At 38.8% G+C, this 20,203-nt stretch overlaps 1 protein-coding gene across 1 annotated transcript in view; it reads right to left on the reverse strand.

Moving 5' to 3' along the window:
- The window catches only part of CDKL2 (cyclin dependent kinase like 2), a 33,229-nt gene extending 15,905 nt beyond the window's left edge, over window positions 1-17,324 (reverse strand). Inside the window, exons 1-6 of the mRNA XM_081236374.1 lie at window positions 17,250-17,324; window positions 14,848-15,046; window positions 6,440-6,634; window positions 4,100-4,278; window positions 2,873-2,985; window positions 1,326-1,465 (exon numbers count right to left, since the gene is read on the reverse strand). Of these exons, the coding sequence (XP_081092500.1) occupies window positions 1,326-1,465; window positions 2,873-2,985; window positions 4,100-4,278; window positions 6,440-6,634; window positions 14,848-15,015 (795 nt within the window). The 5' untranslated portion in view covers window positions 15,016-15,046; window positions 17,250-17,324. The remainder of the gene's footprint in view (window positions 1-1,325; window positions 1,466-2,872; window positions 2,986-4,099; window positions 4,279-6,439; window positions 6,635-14,847; window positions 15,047-17,249) is intronic.
- Window positions 17,325-20,203: the final 2,879 nt, after the last annotated feature.

Genomic DNA, 20,203 nt, shown 5'->3' on the forward strand with positions numbered 1-20,203 from the left:
TGTGGATTTTTAAAATTTAAAGTACTTACAGAATGGAAGGGAAAGAACCTACTCTGTCTTATTACTGTGCTACATACTTGACATAGATGATTTTATTTTATCTATGTTCTTTCATTTTATTATAGATTTTACTATATCTTGTTCTGATTCACTGGAACCACTCACTGCCAGTAAGAATAGAAGGGACTTATCAATAAATAGCTTTAAATGAACAAGAAAATTCTACAAATAATTAAGGCATTTGTAAGTGAAATAATATAATATCTGGAATTTGCTTCAAAATACTCCAAAAAAAAAAGTTGCTGAGTGTGTGGACAGGATAGATGAAATATTTTCCAAATATTGTTAATTGTTGTAGCTAATGACTAGCTCGTGAGGGTTCATTACACCACTGCTTTTTCTTTTCTATGTTTGAGATTTCTTATAATAAAATGTTTAAAAAGTTATATAATTCTACCATAAGGGAATAAAGTTGGACAATATCGTTTTACCTTTATTCCCTTTAAATCTCTTCACAGACAGATCATAAAGCTTGTCTCAATGAAAAATATTTGTACCTGTTAGATTATGTAGAAAAATAACAATGTATTATTCTAAGAACTTGTTATAATTAGTTATAAGCTTACTAAGCTTTTTTTAAATGAGTTATTTAAAGAAGTAAAAAAGCAAAAAATATCTTGGGTAAATGTTATGTGACCCTGCTCTTTTAGAGATACTTAGTTTATCAACACTTTTGGACAATCCTAACTAATAAGAAATTTTTGAGCTAATAATTCCAAAAGGTCCACTTTTAGAGACAATTTGATCCAGTGAGAATCTCCCTAATGTCTTCCTCAATCAAATACAAGGCAAAGGTGATGATCATTTAAAAATTAGCTTCAGTGAATCTAGTGGTTAAGCAAAAGCCCCTTTTTAACAATACACTACAGGCCATGATCCTATGCCTTAGACTCTAATATTTTCCTGCTTTTCTACCCTTCTTTTTATTTTCTTAACCTATTTTTCTTCTCTTTTCCACTTACACAAGGCTTGCATTTTAAATGTTAAACATTAAAAACATGTCATTATGAGAATGTTTTCACACTTAAGACTTGCCAGATAATATGAAATCGTTTCTTAAAACAAGAAAAATTTTCAGGTCTTTATCTCTGAAGTCCCTCCATCCCCACGCCCACCAAATAAAACTCTTAAAATGTACAAAAATTTAAATCATCAGAGGAAACTGCTGTCCTAAAAGATCAACTGGACAAGAAAAAAAGAAGCGAAAATCAAATCTCCATAATGTAAATTCCCTGTCAGAAAGTGCAAAGAAAAAGTACGATTACCTTTGCTAAATCTATCACAACTTCAGGGAGCCTGGGATAGCGTCTTTCAAGAGGAACTGTTTCTTTGATTTCAGCCAACCTTACTCCAGCAAACACAGGATTTTTATAAAACAGCTCCTGATGTCTTGGAATGAGATTACCTAGCAGTGAGAATGGCACACATCTCTGTCATTACGCATCATGGGACAGACGGTGTGGAGTAGAGATGAGTGTAACACAGCTTGTAGAGCGGGGACTCTCTCCGCATGCAAAAATAACCGAACACAACAGTGCTCTTATTGTGGTGGCGCCTGGCAGTCTTTAGGTGGCTTTGACATAAGTCAACGCAAAAGAAATTAACATTCTTATTTCAACATACTCATTCAGGAAAGTTCACACGCTACTATACATAGAACTGAAGACAAAGGGAGCATAGGAAAAGCACAGGTAAAGAACATTGCATAATTTCTTAGATATAAGTACCAGCACTGCATTTCTAACTACAAAGCATAAAGTGCTGGCCAAAGATGAAAATATTAATAGTCATATGGTCAGAATCTAATCTAGATAAATAAGTTCCACTCTTTAAGAATTTAATTTTTGCCCAGTGTATCTGTATCTAAGGGCTGATTTGATCACTTTTATCTTTTCTCTCAACTGTAATACCTAACCTAATATAAAATATATATGAAAATTCTGCTATAAGAAACCATTGTATTGTTTATTGAACTTCTAACCTGGAAACTAAAATCTAAGAGTTAAATAACCCTCAAGTAATTACCCATTATTTCCATTTTACAAACTCCATCACCCAACAGAAAGTTGATATTTCAACAAATGTAAGATGACTTTGATAGTCTAGTTTTGAAATTCTGTCCAAAGCACTAGCAACAAAAGTCAGAACTGCAGCAAGATTAAATTACTTTGGAAGGGGCTTCCTTGGTGGCGCAGTGGTTGAGAGTCCGCCTGCCGATCCAGGGGACACGGGTTCGTGCCCCGGTCCGGGAAGATCCCACATGCTGCAGAGCGGCTGGGCCCGTGAGCCATGGCCGCTGAGCCTGCGCGTCCGGAGCCTGTGTTCCGCAACGGGAGAGGCCACAGCAGTGAGAGGCCCGCATACCGCAAAAAAAAAATTACTTTGGAAGTCCCTGTGTCTCTCAGTTTGAAGATGAGAAAGAGCGTAATAGTCATATAACACCAAATGCTTGCTGACCCAAAGATAAGATGATAATTTGTATTCTCTCTACAAATGATGATTTGTAGAGTGATTTATTGAATGCAAAAGTGCAGAGAGAATGTACAATGTTTGCTCTTTGCTTTAGCGGGGGAGTTGGCAGGAGGGCAGGTGAGAGCATGATTAGGACAATTTGTCGGATAGACAAAAGCCAGACTGAGAATGACTGTATATATATAAAGAGAGAGATAGATGAGCTTTTCCTACTTGCTCCCTACCCCCATTGAAAACATGTATCACCTTTAATGTACCAACAGCTTGTAAAATAAATATAAACAAACAAAAACATAGGGAAAAAATCACTAAAATTTAAAATGCAGACATATAATCTTACCCAAACACACCATAATACGATATAGCTGATCGATATCAGAATCTCCAGGAAAAAGGGGTTCCCCCATGAGCATTTCAGTTACCAGACAGCCAATGGCCCACACATCAACAGCCCTGAAAGAAAAGCAATGTGGTATAAAACCTGGCATCCTAATATGCTTACTATGACTGAATCTGTTCTGCATATTACTATTTGGTATTCTTGGTACTGAAAAAAGTAGTAGTAAGCCTTAGATTACTCTACAAAATACATTTCCCTATAAACTTAAAGTATTAATTTCCAATTTTACATAAATCAAATTTCCAGAAACTTCAATCATGTGACATGAGGGAAAAGACTTCTGAAGAGTCAAAACAGTTTGTTGTTAAGTATACTTTATTCTGAAAATAAGCCTTTTGGGTTTCCATTCAGTGGCTATTCATTTTTTGTTCACACATAATTTTGACAAGGTTCCTCAGTCTATCCCACTATATGCTGAAAACAGCATACCAGAAGGAGATGGATGTTGCGAACACAAACAACAAGGAGAACTGAAAGCTAATAGGGGGAAATAGAAAAACTGTCTTAAAAATTGGTCACAAAAACTTAAAGAATATTCCGGCATCATTACCATAGGGACAACTACCTTGAAATTGCTTAACGTCATAGTGGAATTATAACATGGTACAAAAGTGACAGTATGGCGGTAAAATGAGAGCTCAGAGTAATTAAGAAAATATTAAATGACATGTACTCTGAAAACAGAGAAATTGCAAAAAATATTTTAGAACGATTTCTATCAAAATCAGTAAAACTTCCAATCCCTTCTTCTTTGAAGAATTCATTTATGAAGATGATTTATGTTTTTAAAACTATTCACTCAGTTCCATTTCTACCCTCACCCTTGCCCATGCTACTTTGCCTCATTGCAAGTGTCAGACTTACCCGGTCAATGTTACCTCTCTTTACAAGTGATAAATATACCTATTTCTAACTTACTATTAAAAACAGACCACTTACCTTGACTTCCCTACCTTTAAAATAATTATACTCACGCCAACTTTTTTCACAAGAATGTTCAAAGGGGAAGCACCAAAAATGTTTACAAATAACTTTATAAATTTCTCTAAACTGAAAACTTCCTTTCAGTGTTAGAGGGATCTTTCATCATATTAAAAACATGTTCCATTTTATCAAGGAAGAGAGTTAAATCTGCCCTACCCACCGCCCACCTTGCTGATGTCTTACTTGCCATACTTGACATCACCAACCAATAGTTCTGGAGCTCTGTACCATCGGGTTGCCACATAATCAGTATAAACCTCCCCAGGAGCTGCCAGTGTCCGCGCAAATCCAAAATCACATAACTTGACAACACCAGACTGGGAGACTAATATATTCTCTGGCTTTATATCTCTGTGTATGATCTAAGACAAAAAGCAGACTATGACATATATTGGCACATCAAGTTAAGCAAACTAATTATTTTTGAGCACCTGTCATATGCAAGGCACTGTTAATAAGTACAAATTATAATAAGTACAAATAAAAGCCTATAAAACTGTTCCTGGCTTTAAAGAACCTGGGACCTAGTTGGGAAAAAAAGAACATTTATGCTTAAAATTTTATTTAAACGATCAAAGATATTGGATGAAATATATATTATTAATTACCAAATCAATTGCTCTGATAAGGACTGCTCTCAAGACTAAGAGAGTAAAGCTGTCATTGAAGACTGGGCTGGTCAGGGAAAATTTCTGTGGAAAAGGGTGGGCTCTAAGACAGGTCTTTAACACCAGAATGACCTGGATAAATGTGGAAATGAAAGGGCAATCCAAGTGAGGGTAACAAGAAGAGCAAAAGAGTGAAGATGGGAATAGATCAGGAGATGCTGGGGAAATGTTTTTTCTGGAGTAGAGGTTATGTACTAGGTTTTGCCTCAGCTGCCACTCTGGGAAGTCTGAGCTTGTGTCAGGGCCATGGGAACCCATGGAAGTGACATGACCAACAAGGTGTTTAAAGAAGATGTTGGCCATGAACAAGGTAAAGCAGAGAGGGGGACTAGAAGTGGGGAGAAGAGCAGTGGGACAACTAGGAGGTGATAAGGGCCTAAACTGGTCTGGTGCTCAAAGGAATGGAAAGGAAGAGGTGCAGTGTAGAAATATTTTAAATCAAGAATCAACAGAATTTAGGAAGTAATCTCAGATATTTTACTTAAACCTGGGAATCTAAAAGAACAGTGGGTCCATTACCAAAAATAGAAAAGTCTGGAAAAACTTACGTTTGATTAAGAATAATTAGTAGTTTAGTTTTAGCCATATAGGCTTTTAAGTGGATTTCTGAGTACCCAAGTGGAGGCACTCATCGAGCAATTATAAATGTAAAGAGGCTAAAACAAGGTCAGTTGGTTATGATTTCTAAGAGAGAGACTATGGAAGGAAAAAACAGGACACTGGCAGACAATGTTAAAAATTCTAAAGCTGGGCAAAACAAATTATTAGGCCTAGTTCTCTAATATAAGTAAACTGTATTTTGAAATTTTAAAAAATATATTTATTGTAAACTCAGAGGACCAGCATCCTAATTGGCATTGCTGAGCATTTTGCATAAGCTGCCAATTTCTATTACATCCTAGACATCCATGGTAAAGGTCACAGGGCCAGCCCCGCATCTATCATTAGCATTTGTTATTTTTATAATCACACAAAAAACGTCATTTAAAATATTTTGTAAAACTGGCAGAATCACTGTTAGTTATTTTATACTTTGTGTCATTTTACCTAGAACTGCTCTTCTGTTTTTTAAATTAATTAATTAATTTAGTTAGTTAGTTTTGGCTGCGTTGGGTCTTCGTTGCTGCACACAGGCTTTCTCTAGTTGCGGTGAGCGGGGGCTACTCTTCGTTGTGGTACGTGGGCTTCTCATTGTGGTGGCTTCTCTTGTTGCAGAGCATGGGCTCTAGAGCACAGGCTTCAGTAGTTGTAGCTCACGGGCTCTAGAGCACAGGCTCAGTAGTTGTGGCGCTTGGGCTTATTTGCTTCATGGCATGTGGGATCTTCCCGGACCAGGGCTCGAACCTGTGTCCCCTGCATTGGCAGGTGGATTCTTAACCACTGCGTCACCAGGGAAGTCCCCTAGAATTGCTTTTATATGATTCTCAAAGGATATAAAATTGTTGTGATAGACAACAGAGTAATAGCAGGGATTTTCATATTTCACATCTAGGCAAGAGAATCTGAACGAACAAATAAGTAGATTCTTACATGTATGTATCTGCCAAAACTCATTACTTAAAGTTTGTGCATTTCACTCAGTAAATGTTACCTCAAAAAAAAATCTGCTAACTCTAGTTAATGACATGCAGAGCTGAAGTATTTAGAGTTGAAGTCTGAAACTTACTTTAAAAAAATGCATAAATAAGACAGATTAATAAGTAGATAAATGGATGAACAGATAAATAAATATGTCATAAAACAAATATAGGAAAGTGTTAACAAGTATAGAATTCGGCGGTAGGTATATGGGTGTCCATTGTACACTCTTCTAAATTTTCAACTTTTTAAATAATTGTTTAAACTAAACACTTACATTGTGACTGTGACAAAATCCAATTCCATTGATAATCTGAAACAAATACTTTTGAGCTAGTTGGTAGTCTAGTCCATTTGGAAAGAGCTCCAAGTCATCAAGAACTGTATGGTCAACAAATTCAAAGACTAGGTACCATTGCTTTCTTTTCTTACACACTTCCAACAGATTCACGAGATTTTCATGCCTCAGTTGCTGTTATAAAAATACAAAACAGTTTTTACAAGATCAAATTACTAGTAATTAGTCGCAGTCTAAAAGAGATCTTAGCATAAGAAAAACATAAATAAAATGCATAAACGGTATAAATTGTGAAAATATATTTTGGTTTTTATTTTATTTATTTATTTTTTTGCGGTACGCGGGCCTCTCACCGCTGTGGCCTCTCCCATTGCGGAGCACAGGCTCCAGATGCACAGGCCCAGCGGCCATGGCTCATGGGCCCAGCCACTCTGCAGCATGTGGGATCTTCCCGGACCGGGGCACGAACCCGTGTCCCCTGCGTCAGCAGGCGGACCTTCAACCAATGCGCCACCAGGGAAGCCCTGGTTTTTAAATTAGAGTCAAAAAGACCATACTGCTTTATTCTCCTCTCAGAGAACACAACAAAGCCAATGAGAAAAAGAAATGTAGCTCCATCTTTGATGAAACTAAGAATGATTTATGACCCCTACCCACAGCAAACGAGGTGGCACTGTGAAGGTCAAACAGGAGTCTAGGAAGATACCAAGAGATCATCTGTGGCTACAAAGCTGGCAGAGCAGAGTTTTCCAAAGTTGGTGACATACCCTGAAAAGAAAAACAACAACAACAAAAACAAAAAACCTTCTTTGGTATAATGAGAACAGGGTTCATAGACTGTCAGTGAAAACATCCCTAGAACTGAATGGCACCAGGGAACAGGAGGGGAGGGCATCTGAATAATCACATAGGAACTCATTTGCTGGAAACAGTCTGTCAGTGAAGCCAAGTGGAAGGCAAAACAATTCATTATGAACACATCTGCAACTACAAGTTTCAGAGAAATTAAGGATAACATAAGTCAATCCCACACTCAGGCTTGTGTTGTAAGGAAAATCATTGTGAACCATGGTGGATTCCTGCTAGCCTGGAACAAGACCACAGGTTTTCCTGAAAATGAACCTCCTACAAATAGCTGGTCCAGGAGGGGCTCACTTTGTTACAAGATAAGAAACAATCAAAAAGGAACTGATCCAGTCTCTATTCAAAGATACTATAAGAAAAGAGAAGGAAACACAAATGGCAGATGAACACTCACCAGGAAATGTTGCCTCTTTTTTTTTTTTTGGCCACACCACGCAGCTTGCGGGATCTTAGTTACCCGAGCAGGGATCGAACCCGAGCCCTCGGCAGTGAAACCACAGAATCCTAACCACCAGATCGCCAGGAAATGCACTGTTGCCTCTTTTTTAAAGAGGAGGAAACTACTAGAATACAGTCCTCAAAATCCTCAAGGAAAGAAAGAAAATTTATACCCCAAAAAATTGTCATTCAAGAAAAAGACAGGGGCTTCCCTGGTGGCGCAGTGGTTGAGAGTCTGCCTGCCGATGCAGGGGACACGGGTTCGTGCCGCGGAGCGGCTGGGCCTGTGAGCCATGGCCGCTGAGCCTGCCCATCCGGAGCCTGTGCTCCGCAACGGGAGAGGCCACAACAGTGAGAGGCCCGCGTATCGCAAAAAAAAAAAAAAAGAAAGAAAAAAAGAAAAAGACAGCAGAGAAAATTTTCTGAACATGAGTAGTAAATCCATTAGTGCAGGACTAAGTGTTATACAAATGTGGGTATCACAGTTACAAAATAGAAAGTGAATATTTAAAACCTAACAATGTACAAATGATACTAGCAACAAACTTAGGAGAATGAAGAGAAGATGCAAACAAAATAAGAGAGTATGAAAAAAAAAAGAGAGTATGTATGTGGATTTCCTTGTCAATGGGACAGAATTATATTTTTGACCTGAAAATTTTAATTATAAGGTTTAATTATATTTACAGGTTTAATGGTAAGCACTAAGGTAAAGAAGATAGCTTCTAAAATCAGATGGTGGATGAACGGGAGAGAGGAGGAAACAGAAATATAATAATTACTTTACAAAGGATTAACTATATTATATAACTCTATAGTTATAAAGGTAACAAAAAGTACAAAATAAAACCTTTCCAACAAAGTATAATTTATAATTGTTATTTAATATTTTATGTAAAAATTGACCTGAAGACTCAGGGAAATCATTGTAGATTAAAATAAGAAATAAAGATTTTCATTTATAAGAAAAAAAAAACCTTTCCAAATTACCAAAGGAAACACGTCCAATGTTTAAAAAGTAATTAGGGACTTCCCTGGTGGCAGAGTGGTTAAGAATCCACCTGCCAATGCAGGGGACACAGGATCGAGCCCTGGTCCGGGAAGATCCCAGATGCCACGGAACAACTAAGCCCATGCGCCACAACTACTGAGCCTGCACTCTAGAGCCCATGAGGCACAACTACTGACCCCTTGTGCCACAACTACTGAAGCCCGCGTGCCTAGAGCCCGTGCACCACAACAAGAGAAGCCACCACAATGAGAAGCCTGCGCACGGCAACAAAGAGTAGCCCCCGCTCACCACAACTAGAAAAAGCCTGCGCTCAGCAACAAAGACCTAACACAGCCAAAAATAAATTTTTTAAAAAGTAGACTACATAGAAAAATATTTTTAAAGTAGTAATAAAATACATAATATTATAAATAATAATAACTAACCCCTACATAGTGCTTACTAAGTTCCATTACCTTAAGCACAAAAACCCTATAAAATAGTTGCAATTATTATCCTGTTTTACAGATGAGGAAACTAAAGCACATAGAGGTTAAGTAACTTGTTCAAGGTCACACAGCAATAACTAGTAGAGGAGGATTAGAACCCAGGAATTGTAGCCTCTGTCTTTTCCTGAAAAGATTTCAGTTTTGTTCAGTTCCTCCTTCATGTCCAGAACATCTGCCTTATAAACACACCCAGACCTGCAGCTGACTTGCATACAAAATATTTAGATTTCTTATTCTTAACCAGTAAGCCATTCTGACTCTAGAGGGGAAAAAAAGGAAAACTAAGACCAAACTTATGTTACATCATAACTATAAACGGGCTAAACTTAGCTATTAAAACAAAAGATTCCAGGTTGGATCACAAAGCGCTTTCCAAATATATTAAGTGAATTAACGCATATCCATACAATGAAATAAAATGCAGCAGTTAAAAAGAGCAAGGCGGGCTTCCCTGGTGGCGCAGTGGTTGAGAGTCTGCCTGCCGATGCAGGGGACACGGGTTCGTGCCCCAGTCTGGGACAATCCCACATGCCGTGGAGCGGCTAGGCCTGTGAGCCATGGCCACTGAGCCTGCGCGTCCGGAGCCTGTGCTCCGCAACGGGAGAGGCCACAACAGTGAGAGGCCCACATACAGCAAACAAAACAAAACAAAACAAAACAAAAAGAACAAGGCAGTTTTATGTCCACGGGTATGCAATAATCACTAAGCTACATTAAGTGGAAAAAAGGCAAGATGAAGGTCAGTGTGTAGAATATGCTGCCATTTGATATATGTACACACACCAGAATTCCTCTGATGGATACAGTTGCTTATGGAAGGTATAACTAAATAGCTGGTACACAAAGGTGGCAGGGAAATACATTTTAACTTTATAGCATATTCATATGTTACCTTTTCAAAAATTAAAATAAGTAGATAAATAAAATTTGTATCAGTGTGTTAAAAGATAAACACGCTAAAATTGACAAGAGTTTATCTGAGCAAACATTGATTTGAACTGGGCAGCATGATACTGAAAGAGGTTAGGAACATTCTACTGGTAGAAGCTAAGGGAAAGGGTTTGCCTGGTGGTACAGTGGTTAAGAATCCGCCTGCCAATGCAGGGGACACGGGTTCGAGCCCTGGTCCAGGAAGATCTCACATGCTGCAGAGCAACTAAGCCCCTGTGTCACCACTACTGAGCCTGCACTCTAGAGCCTGTAAGCCACAACTACTGAGCCCTCGCGCCACAACAACTGAAGCCCGCATACGTAGAGCCTGTGCTCTGCAACAAGAGAAGCCACCGCAATGAGAAGCCTGCCTGCCACAACGAAGAGTAGCCCCCGCTTGCCACAACTAGAGAAAGGCCACGCGCAGCAACGAAGACCCAACGCAGCCATAAATAAATAAATAAATAAATAAATTTTAAAAAGAAAAAAAAGAAGCTAAGGGAAAGGCTTTTATAGAGCAGACATGGAAGCAAAGCAAGTAAATTATTTGATTGGTTCCAGCTTAAGTGGTTGCTTTACTTGGGAAAGCCTAGTCGACTGTTTGTGACTGGTTGTGCTTAACTTACAATGTCTTAACCTTGAGCATTTACAGGAATTGAGTCTGACTTAGGTTTCCTTTGATTTGTTTACATAGGGTGCCAAGGCATTAGAGCCACCTTAGTCTAATGGCCTATTGTTTCACTTGGATTTTTATTATAAGTACACACACACACACACACACAAACTTCTAGTAAACTTAAATTTTAATAGGTATGTAGAGAATTCCCTGGCAGTCCAGTGGTTAGGACTCCACACTTTCACTGCTGGGGGCCCAGGTTCAATCCCTGGTCGAGGAACTAAGATTCTGCAAGCCTCGCGGCCAAAAAATTAAAACATAATAAAATAATAAAAGGTATGCAGACTTCCGGTTTCCTGTTCCACATGTAAGGAGTTTGGAAGTCTCCACTCCATCCTAACAAGTAAAAAACTGAGTAGACTAAAAAATCAACAACTCTTTTTGGATTCATAAGAGATGAGAGGACATCTCATCTCTTATGAGGACATCTCAAACCACCGGCTCCAAGACTGGAGAGACAAACCAGCAAACACAGGGAGTCTCTGCTTCCTGGAACAGAGACTCACGAGGGCAAAGCTCTGTGGGAACCAATGCCAAGGTAGGAAAACCTGAACTGCAATGGATAAGTTACCGGAAGCTCAATGTGGCCAAGCCCGAGAGTTAAAAACTTCAGGGAAACCCTGTCACAGGGGCATCCAAACAACACTGTAAGATGTTATTTCTAGGAGCTCAGCCAAGTTCCCATAGTAAATTTCAGAGAAGAATCTCCTTCAGCTTTCACAGGGAGAGGAAAAAAGGAAACATTTGGAAAAATGCCACAGCACTCTGTCCTTAACAAGGTCTGCCCTTGGGGGGAACTAGTTAAGCAGAGCCTAACCAGCTGAGGAAGGGAGACAGCCAACTCCAGCCTACTGTAGCCATCCTATCCCACCTAAGGAGGGGAGAAAAAACCTGAAGAACACTTGTAAAGTTCACAGGCTAGCAGCATAGGCTCACTGAAAGACTGAGACCTAATCATGGCACAACACTTCCCTTCCTCCAACCTCACCCCCACATTACTAAAAGCCTATTTACACACTTCCTTTTACCTGGTACATCATGCCCAGCTCGAAGAAAAAAATTACAAGGCATACCAAAAGACAAAAACCACTATTTGAAGACACAGAAAAATCATCAAAAGCAGACATGGCAGGGATGTAGGAATTATCAGACCAAGAATTTAAAACAACTATGATTAATATGTTTAGGGCTCTAATGGGTAAAGTAGACAAAATGCATGAACAGATGGGCAATGTAAGCAGAGAGATGGAAATCCTAAAAAAGAATCAAAAGAAATGCTGGAGGTTAAAAAAACAAAAAACAGGGACTTCCCTGGCAGTCCAGTGGTTAAGACTCTGCACTCCCAGTGCAGGCAGCCCGGGTTTTATCTCTGGTCAGGGAACTAGATCCTGCATGCCGCAACTAAGGAGCCCGCATGCGGCAACTAAGAGCTCTCGTGCCTCAACTAAGACCCGGCGCAGCCAAATAAATAAATAAAAATTTAAAAATAAGGAAAATTTAAGAAACAAAAGCACTCTAACAAAATAAGAATGCCTTTGATTGGCTTATTGGTAGACTGGACACAACTGATGAAAGAATCTCTGAGCTAGAGGATATCTGAGTAGAACGCTCAAAAACCAAAAAGGGAAGAGAACAAGGACTGAAAATCTTCTTAAGCATATAGAAATAGACCTAAGATGATAGCGAGGAATTACTGGGTCAAAATCAATAACAGCAGAACTCAGAGAATTAATCTCAGGACTCAAAGCTGATTTTGCTATGAAGTAACAGATATGGAACTGAGGTTAGATTTTTGTGTCCTCTTAGGACTAAGAGGGAAGGAAGAGTCAAGTCTAAATGCCTTGCAAAGGCGGGGTCTTTCAGAAAACACCTCCAGTTTGAGCTGGGACCCTAAGGACTAAACCTTCCCCAGTGAAAATGAACAGAAATGAACCAGTCCAGGCTTCACATCACCTGTACCTTGAATTTGGATTAACATACTAGACTGGGAGCATCCCCATGCACCTGGCAGAAGCAAATGAATATCCTCTCTGGAAGAAGATAACTTTTATCTATCTTAGCCTCAAAACATTTCTACAAATAAATTTCCAAAAACAATATTCAATATAAACAGTAATGGAGAATACAGAAAACAAGACACTCTAAGCAAGTACTTTGAACTTACTGAGGAGGCCCTGGGCTGGTAGTGTGCCTGTGCCAGGAGAGGGAAAATTTAATGTAGATCAGTGTTAACTAGTAAAGGTAGTTAATCCCTAAGAGGGGTAAGAGGAATCCAAGGGATATGTAAAAATATAGCAGGGGCTTCCCTGGTGGCACAGTGGTTAAGAATCCGCCTACCAATGCAGTGGACACGGGTTCAAGCCCTGGTTCAGGAAGATCTCACATGCCATGGAGCAACTAAGCCCGTGCGCCACAACTACTGAGCCTGCGCTCTAGAGCCTAGGAGCCACAACTACTGAACCCACGTGCCACAACTACTGAGCCTGCGCTCTCGAGCCCGCAAGCCACAACTACTGAAGCCGGTGTGCCTAGAGCCCATGCTCTGCAACAAGAGAAGCCACCACAATGAGAGGCCCGTGCACCGCAACGAAGAGTAGCCCCCACTCGCCGCAACTAGAGAACAGCCCATGTGCAGCAACAAAGACCCAACGCAGCCAAAAATAAATAAATAAATAAATACATATATATATATATATATTTTTTTTTTTTTAAAAAAGAAACTCGGGAATAATTGATAAATAGTGGAAAAGATAAATATTAGGTATTTATTCGAAGGAATAAAATCTTACATAGCATATATTCAGATCACAGGGCAATTGGGTCAAAGGTAAATAACCAAGGAGAAAAACCTAGAAATTTTCCACATGTTTGGCAATTAAGGAAAATGAGAAAATATTTTGAACTGCTAATCAAAATTTCTAGGATACATACCAAGCTGTTCTTAGAAGGAAAGTTATAACCTTAAATGCATATATGAGAAAAATAAAACCTAGAAATTAAAGAAGTAAGCACATAACTCAGAAGTTTAGGAAAAAAACTGTAAAATAAACCCAAAATAAGTAGAAGGTATGAAATACTAAAGAACAAAAATTAATGAAATAGAAAAGAAATACACAACAGGGAAGATCAACAAAGCCAAACATTGGTTCTTTCTAAAGATAAATAAAATTGATAAACTTCAGGTTAGACTGACGGGGGGTTGGTGGCGGGAGGTAGTTAACATAGCAGGTCTGAGACTTTTATCCCTAGAAAGTTGGCTTGCAAAGTGAGCCCTTGTTTGCTACCGGGGTACTTGGATTTCAGAAGTGTTCCTTCATTTCCAGAACTGATAAAGTGGCTCACTGTGTAAACAATATGGTTTATGCTGAATACCTGCATTTCTTCTGAGAGTCTGGGATTTTGTTATGAGCCAGGCAGGGGGTACCTCTGTGACAAGGCCCCAGGAAAATTCTGGGCACTGAGTCTCTAATGAATTTCCTTGGTAGACAATATTTCACACATGTTGTCATAACTGATTGCTGGAGGAAATAAGTGCATCCTGTGTTAATCCACTGGAAGAAAAGTGACAGGTTTCCTCTGGAATTCACCCCATGTGCCTTTTCCCTTTGCTGATTTTCCTTTATATCTTTTCTCTGTAATAAATCACAGCCAAGAGTACAACTGTTTGCTGCGTGCTGTGAGTTCTAGTGAATCATCAAACCTTGGGTTGGTCTTAGAGACCTCCAACACAGTTGTTGGCAAATAGATAGATAGATAGGCAGATAAGAGAGAAGCAACAAATAATTTTAAAATCATGTTTATATTCATGAGATAAATGAATATGTATATGTAATCTTGTTGTTTACTGCCAAAAAAGAAGAAATTTATACTTTAAACCAAGTTATGGAAATAAAACAAATATAAAAACAGCATTTAAAAAAATTACTGTCACTCAAGAAACAACTCATTTTTTTTCAATTCAATATATGTGATAACTTACCTTTAGTAACTTGATTTCTCGCATAGCAATTTTTTTAACCATTTGGTCATCATCACTTTCTAAGAACTTCTTGATGGCCACAATTCTTCCACTATCTTTATTCCTACACTTCATCACCATTCCATAGCTCCCTTCTCCAACCAATCCTAGGTACTCATATTTTTCCATTTTAATTAAAAACCAGTAGGAATTTTTCTTGCTGTGGAAACCAAAACATAAAGTTAATTATGTTGAGTATATTAATTTCCTTCACCCTCCCAAATTAATTCTTCCACACCTGTTTTCCATATTAGAGCAGACACTGCATCGATGGTTGTCCTGTGTAATGTTTCTGCATCTAAGTTATGTCAAAATATTCACATACATTTCATAATAGACAAGGCAAATGGAATTGAAGCCATTGACTTCAAATTTAAATTACTAAATGTCATGTTAATGAAATTTCAATATATTTATAATTAAGATAAAGCAATACTTGAACTATTATACAAAACAATAACAGTTTACTTTAGAAAAACACAATTCCTTTTCACTTTAAGGTGAAAAAGGCACAAGTGAATTTGGTTACAGTGAAGATAAAATTTATTTTTTTACATCAGGTTTAAAAGATCAAAGTTGAGGATCTTTATGCGCTTTCTAGTCTATTGGGAAAAATATTACCAAGTTAACACTAACAACTTCTGATCAACTATTTTTCTTTACTTTTATTACCATAGTAATTAAATTCCTATATTGAACATATAAAATAACAGCAATGATATCACAGTATGTAAGCAGATTTTTAATAATTAAATGTTTACCAAATACAGTATTTCAAAAATCTTTTTAATGATTAATCACTATAAGTATGATTATTTGAATTTTGTGTTTAGAATTCTTTAACATCCCATTATATGACATTTTCTGGATGAAGGCAGTCCTAACAAAATCTTTCTTACTTTACTAATAATTGGTGAAGGACCAGCAATCATTCCACTATATATTTTGGTATAGCAAGAAACTTTTCAGGCCAGATACGGTTAGATTTTACTTCATAAGTTTTGATCGCCATGAAATATAAAAGCTAATAAACTACAACTTCAAAGTTAAATTTATTTTTACAATCTGATTTTGAAATTAAATTCCAGAAGCAAAGAATAAAAAATATTTCTGTTAATCCCAACATGGTTTAAAAGTTTGGGGGGGAAAAGAATAGTCTACTGGTAACTATATATTCAAATGATGATTCATGGTTGAATTTTTTTTAACCTGACAATATAAAAACACTCATTCATAAAACTTGGAAAGAAAAAACTTCTTACCTATAACATTAGTAGTGTACCTACAGCAATCTAAAATTAATTTACCCAGATTGTGAATTATGATGTTTTCCTTCTTCCCTATTGGTACACTGATGACAAAGACAAAACAAATATCCTCTTTGTTCTAGCAAACTGTGATAATCCGATGTATACAATACATTTTCAACAGTTTACATTTGACAATTTAGGGGATATATATATATATTATATATATATATATATATATATTATATAGTATATATACATGGAAAGTCAGAAGACTGATCTTCGGAAGGGAGAAAATAAATAAATCCCAGTCAACACCAACCCAATTATTTCATTATTTTACTACCAGCTTTGATAGTAGGTTCTACTATAAACTGTTTACAGAACAGTGTCTCTGACACTAACTGTCTATACATTTGACATTTTAACTTCCATTTAACCTCTATTAACTATTTTTAAATAAAATGACAGTGTTTGAAAAAATATTCTCAATGTAATTCTCTCTCTCCTTTAATTTTTTTTTCCTTCCACTAAAACAGCATATTTTATTAAGGACTAGACTTTAGGTTTATCATACCAAGGACAAAAATAGCTGGAATCTATAACCTGGATCATTTTAAAACATTTGCAGTTAGTGTTCTCAATATTTGGAAATGCAAAGTGAACACAGTTAAAATTACCTTAAGCATGTCTAAGAGGTTCTGAAGCATGTCACAAGCTAACATTCTGCAAGTTGACTACTCCAAGTGTATCCTCCCACCAACTGCACATTTGGTCACAGCACACTGAACACACCTGTTTTTTCAAGTGGCACTTCCCACAAATACTTTAAAAGTATCAAGGCTTAAAAAGCCTCTTGTTTCCTGAAACAGTTACTCATAAACCATAACTTCTCATGCCTTCTACTTGGGAATGTTAAGGGTTATACAAACTAAAAGGAAACCTGGCCAATTGGCAATGTGGTAGTTCTGGACATGTGCCATGGAAGCATATGGTTCTCATACTAATAATTTAGATAATAAAAAAATTCTATTTTTTATTTTGTTAAAGACAGGTTGAAATCTCTTATAGATAAAAGAACGAGATAATAGAAGCTTTCAAAAGTATTATACTTACTGCTTCTTTTAAATCCTTTGGCGTGGAAATACCCAAAAGTTTTCAACTTGGAAACAAAATTGAGGTGAAATGCATCTCGTTCTCAGGTCTAAAAGATGCTGACTAGCAAACTAGCAATTCTACTGCTGTCGCGATTTCTTCCGCAGACACAGTCAGGGATCCCAGGTGAAGCAGGCAGGGAGGCAGACTGGCCTCAACCCACCGCAAGTTCACACTCAGGAGGACCGCGGGACGCAAACTGTCGTCGTCAAGGCAACGACCTCACTCAGTCCCCAACCATAGGCACAAAGTCTCCAGAGAGGAAAGGCCGGGGTCTAAATGCGTTCACGGCAGGCACCAATACCTGTTAAGGCCAAGGCCTGTAGGGAAGTTAGCTGGGGCGCTAGGGCACCGCCTCCCAGCTCGTAAGGCGCCCGGTCCCTGGAGTCTGTGAACCTGCTCGGCTCTAGCTAGCCCTGGGCCAAGGCGTTGGCCACCAAGCTCCAAGGGGCGGATCCTCACCAGTCCGGGCCCGCCCCCGAGTGCGCCGAGCCTCCCGTGTTCTGATTGGCTGGGTTCTGTCGTCGAGATCTCTGATTGGCTTAGCTCCAACCACCCATCCAGTTCACCTGGGGCTTGGCTCAGGCTCTGATCACTGACGTGCAGACGCCAGCATCAGCACACACCTACCTTCTCAAGTAAGGAAGCACCTTTCTGCCTTCACCGGGAGACCGCTTTTCGCGACTGAGGACAACAGGCGATTCTGGTGCTCACGGGGAGGCTAAAAGTGGTGGTGGTTTTGTAGGATTGGGTGAAAATGGAAGGGGGTGACCGTGCAAAGAGCGCGATGAAGGGTTCTTCAGGCTCCTCGGCTGGGCCGGGGAGTGGGCTCTGAAGCCCCTCAACCGGGAAGGTTCGGGCTTGACGGCGATTCGATGCTTCCTTTCCGGTCTGGGCAGTGGGGTCAGTCTGCCAGGTAGGAGATGAGGGTGACAGTCTAGGAGGTGATAAGTAGGCGAGGCAAGGTGAAAGTAGGTAAATGATGACAGAACTGGCGTTTGAAGGGACCCTGGGGAGGACAGCCTGGGCAATGAAAGTGAGGGAAATACTTGGAGATAACGGAAGGGGAAGAAAGGACATGAATGGAATAAGAGGAAAAGGGCTAAGACGGTTGGAGAACTAAAAGACATGAGCAATACTGGCATATGACAGACAGCCAAATAGGGTGCAGCTGGGAATGCGATGTTTAAGGCACAGACCAACTCAATCCATGATTAGGCAAGACTGGTGGGTCAGAATCATGCACATGCTGAAGTCACACAAGAAACAGGGCTTTCCTCATATTCAAGGAATTTGGGGTTTAAGCCATACTCTGCAGTAAGGAAGCCTTAAGCACTCAGTTATTTTCATGTTAAATCATAAAAACTAACCATTTTGTACTTCTATTTGGTATCCATAATACCATGATCCAGTTAGGAGAGTGTCCTGGATAGCATGTATTTATACCCATAGTCAATATTAAGGTATTAATTCCTTCTTGTATACAAAGAAATAAACATTCTGGTTTATAAATAAGCTTTTGTGAGTTTGCTTAGAATGAATTAATCTTGCAGTGCTGGATCACCTTGATCGAATTGCTTAAAATCCAGTTCCTGAAACTGTAATAATGAGGACCAGACCTGGGACCTAGATATGGATAGAATATAATTCTTTAGTTAATGCAAGATGTAATTAGCTCTATCCTTAGGTGTGACCACGTTGGAGGGAGCCATGCCCCATTTAGTTATCTCTATAGGCTATAATAGAATGTGATGAACTTCTTTTATATGAGAAGCAAATTCCCTTTTATAAAGTGGCAAATCTGGGTTTGTTAGGCCTGAAGCTTGAGAAGAAGAATGTAAAAATGTTACTTTTGTAACTTTACATAAATATTCAACAACATAAACATTTTAAAGGTACATCTAAGCAAAAGGCCCTGAAGTTTAAAATAACCTGTTTATATCCCACAGGCAACCAAAAGGATAAAGACTAAAAAACTGGATTTGGTGACTAGATAATGCTTGAGAAAACAATTTCAAAAAGAATTGAGTTTGAAAGCCAACTGTAAAGGAGGCATAGGGTATTCAAGAATTACACATCCCTGGTGGCCCAGTCCTGCCGCTCAGCCCAGGCCTCCCCCGGGAACCAGGTTGTACCATGTAGGGAAGGGGGGATCTATTCACATGCCTCAGGTAATGGAGGTGTGTGGATGGGGGAAGGGACTGTGCAGATCAAAGGCTGGTGGGGAGGGTTCATGGGGATCTTGAAAGGCTTGAGGATGGGGCTACTTGGGGGGATGGCAAGGAGGCAACCTGACAGGGGACAAGTGGGGGACCCAGCCGGGTTGAGCCCCTGGGCCCCAGGTCTGTACAATATGGTTTGCTATAAAACTCAAATCTTCTAGGGGGGCGGGGGTGGAGAGGCAGAGAATTACACATCCTAGGTGAAGTCATCTATTGATACATGTTTGGTGAAGAGGAGGTAGTATTATGTAGAAGTGGGATTGGGTTATTGTTTATTTTAAAAAGAAACTTTAAACAAGAAAATCTTTGTAGGGAAAAGGAACAGAGAGAGAGGGGCTTTAGAGACAAGAAAAGGAATAATTAATGAAAAACCAAGGACAGGTAGTGAAGAGAAGGTAATAAAGTATGAAAAGGACTTAGCCTTGAAGAAGTTTCTAGAAAAGAGGAAAAACAGAAAAGTGTAGGACAGACACATTAGCTGGCTTAGATCTTCTCTAAAAAAAATTTCTGCAGGAAAAAAGATAATTGTGAGATTGAGGCTCAAGGATATGTGAGCAGAAATTCCTTGAAATAGGTAGTTATGAAAGAAGACATTTTGACATGAAAGGAATATGAAATAGTAAAATGTGCCCACTTGAGCATGGACACCATGAATTTACAGTGAAACCAACTGACTCTGTTTCATAGGACTTG

This window comes from Mesoplodon bidens (assembly GCF_964165515.1).
Source record: "Mesoplodon bidens genome assembly, chromosome: 1".
Classification (NCBI taxonomy): domain Eukaryota; kingdom Metazoa; phylum Chordata; class Mammalia; order Artiodactyla; family Ziphiidae; genus Mesoplodon; species Mesoplodon bidens.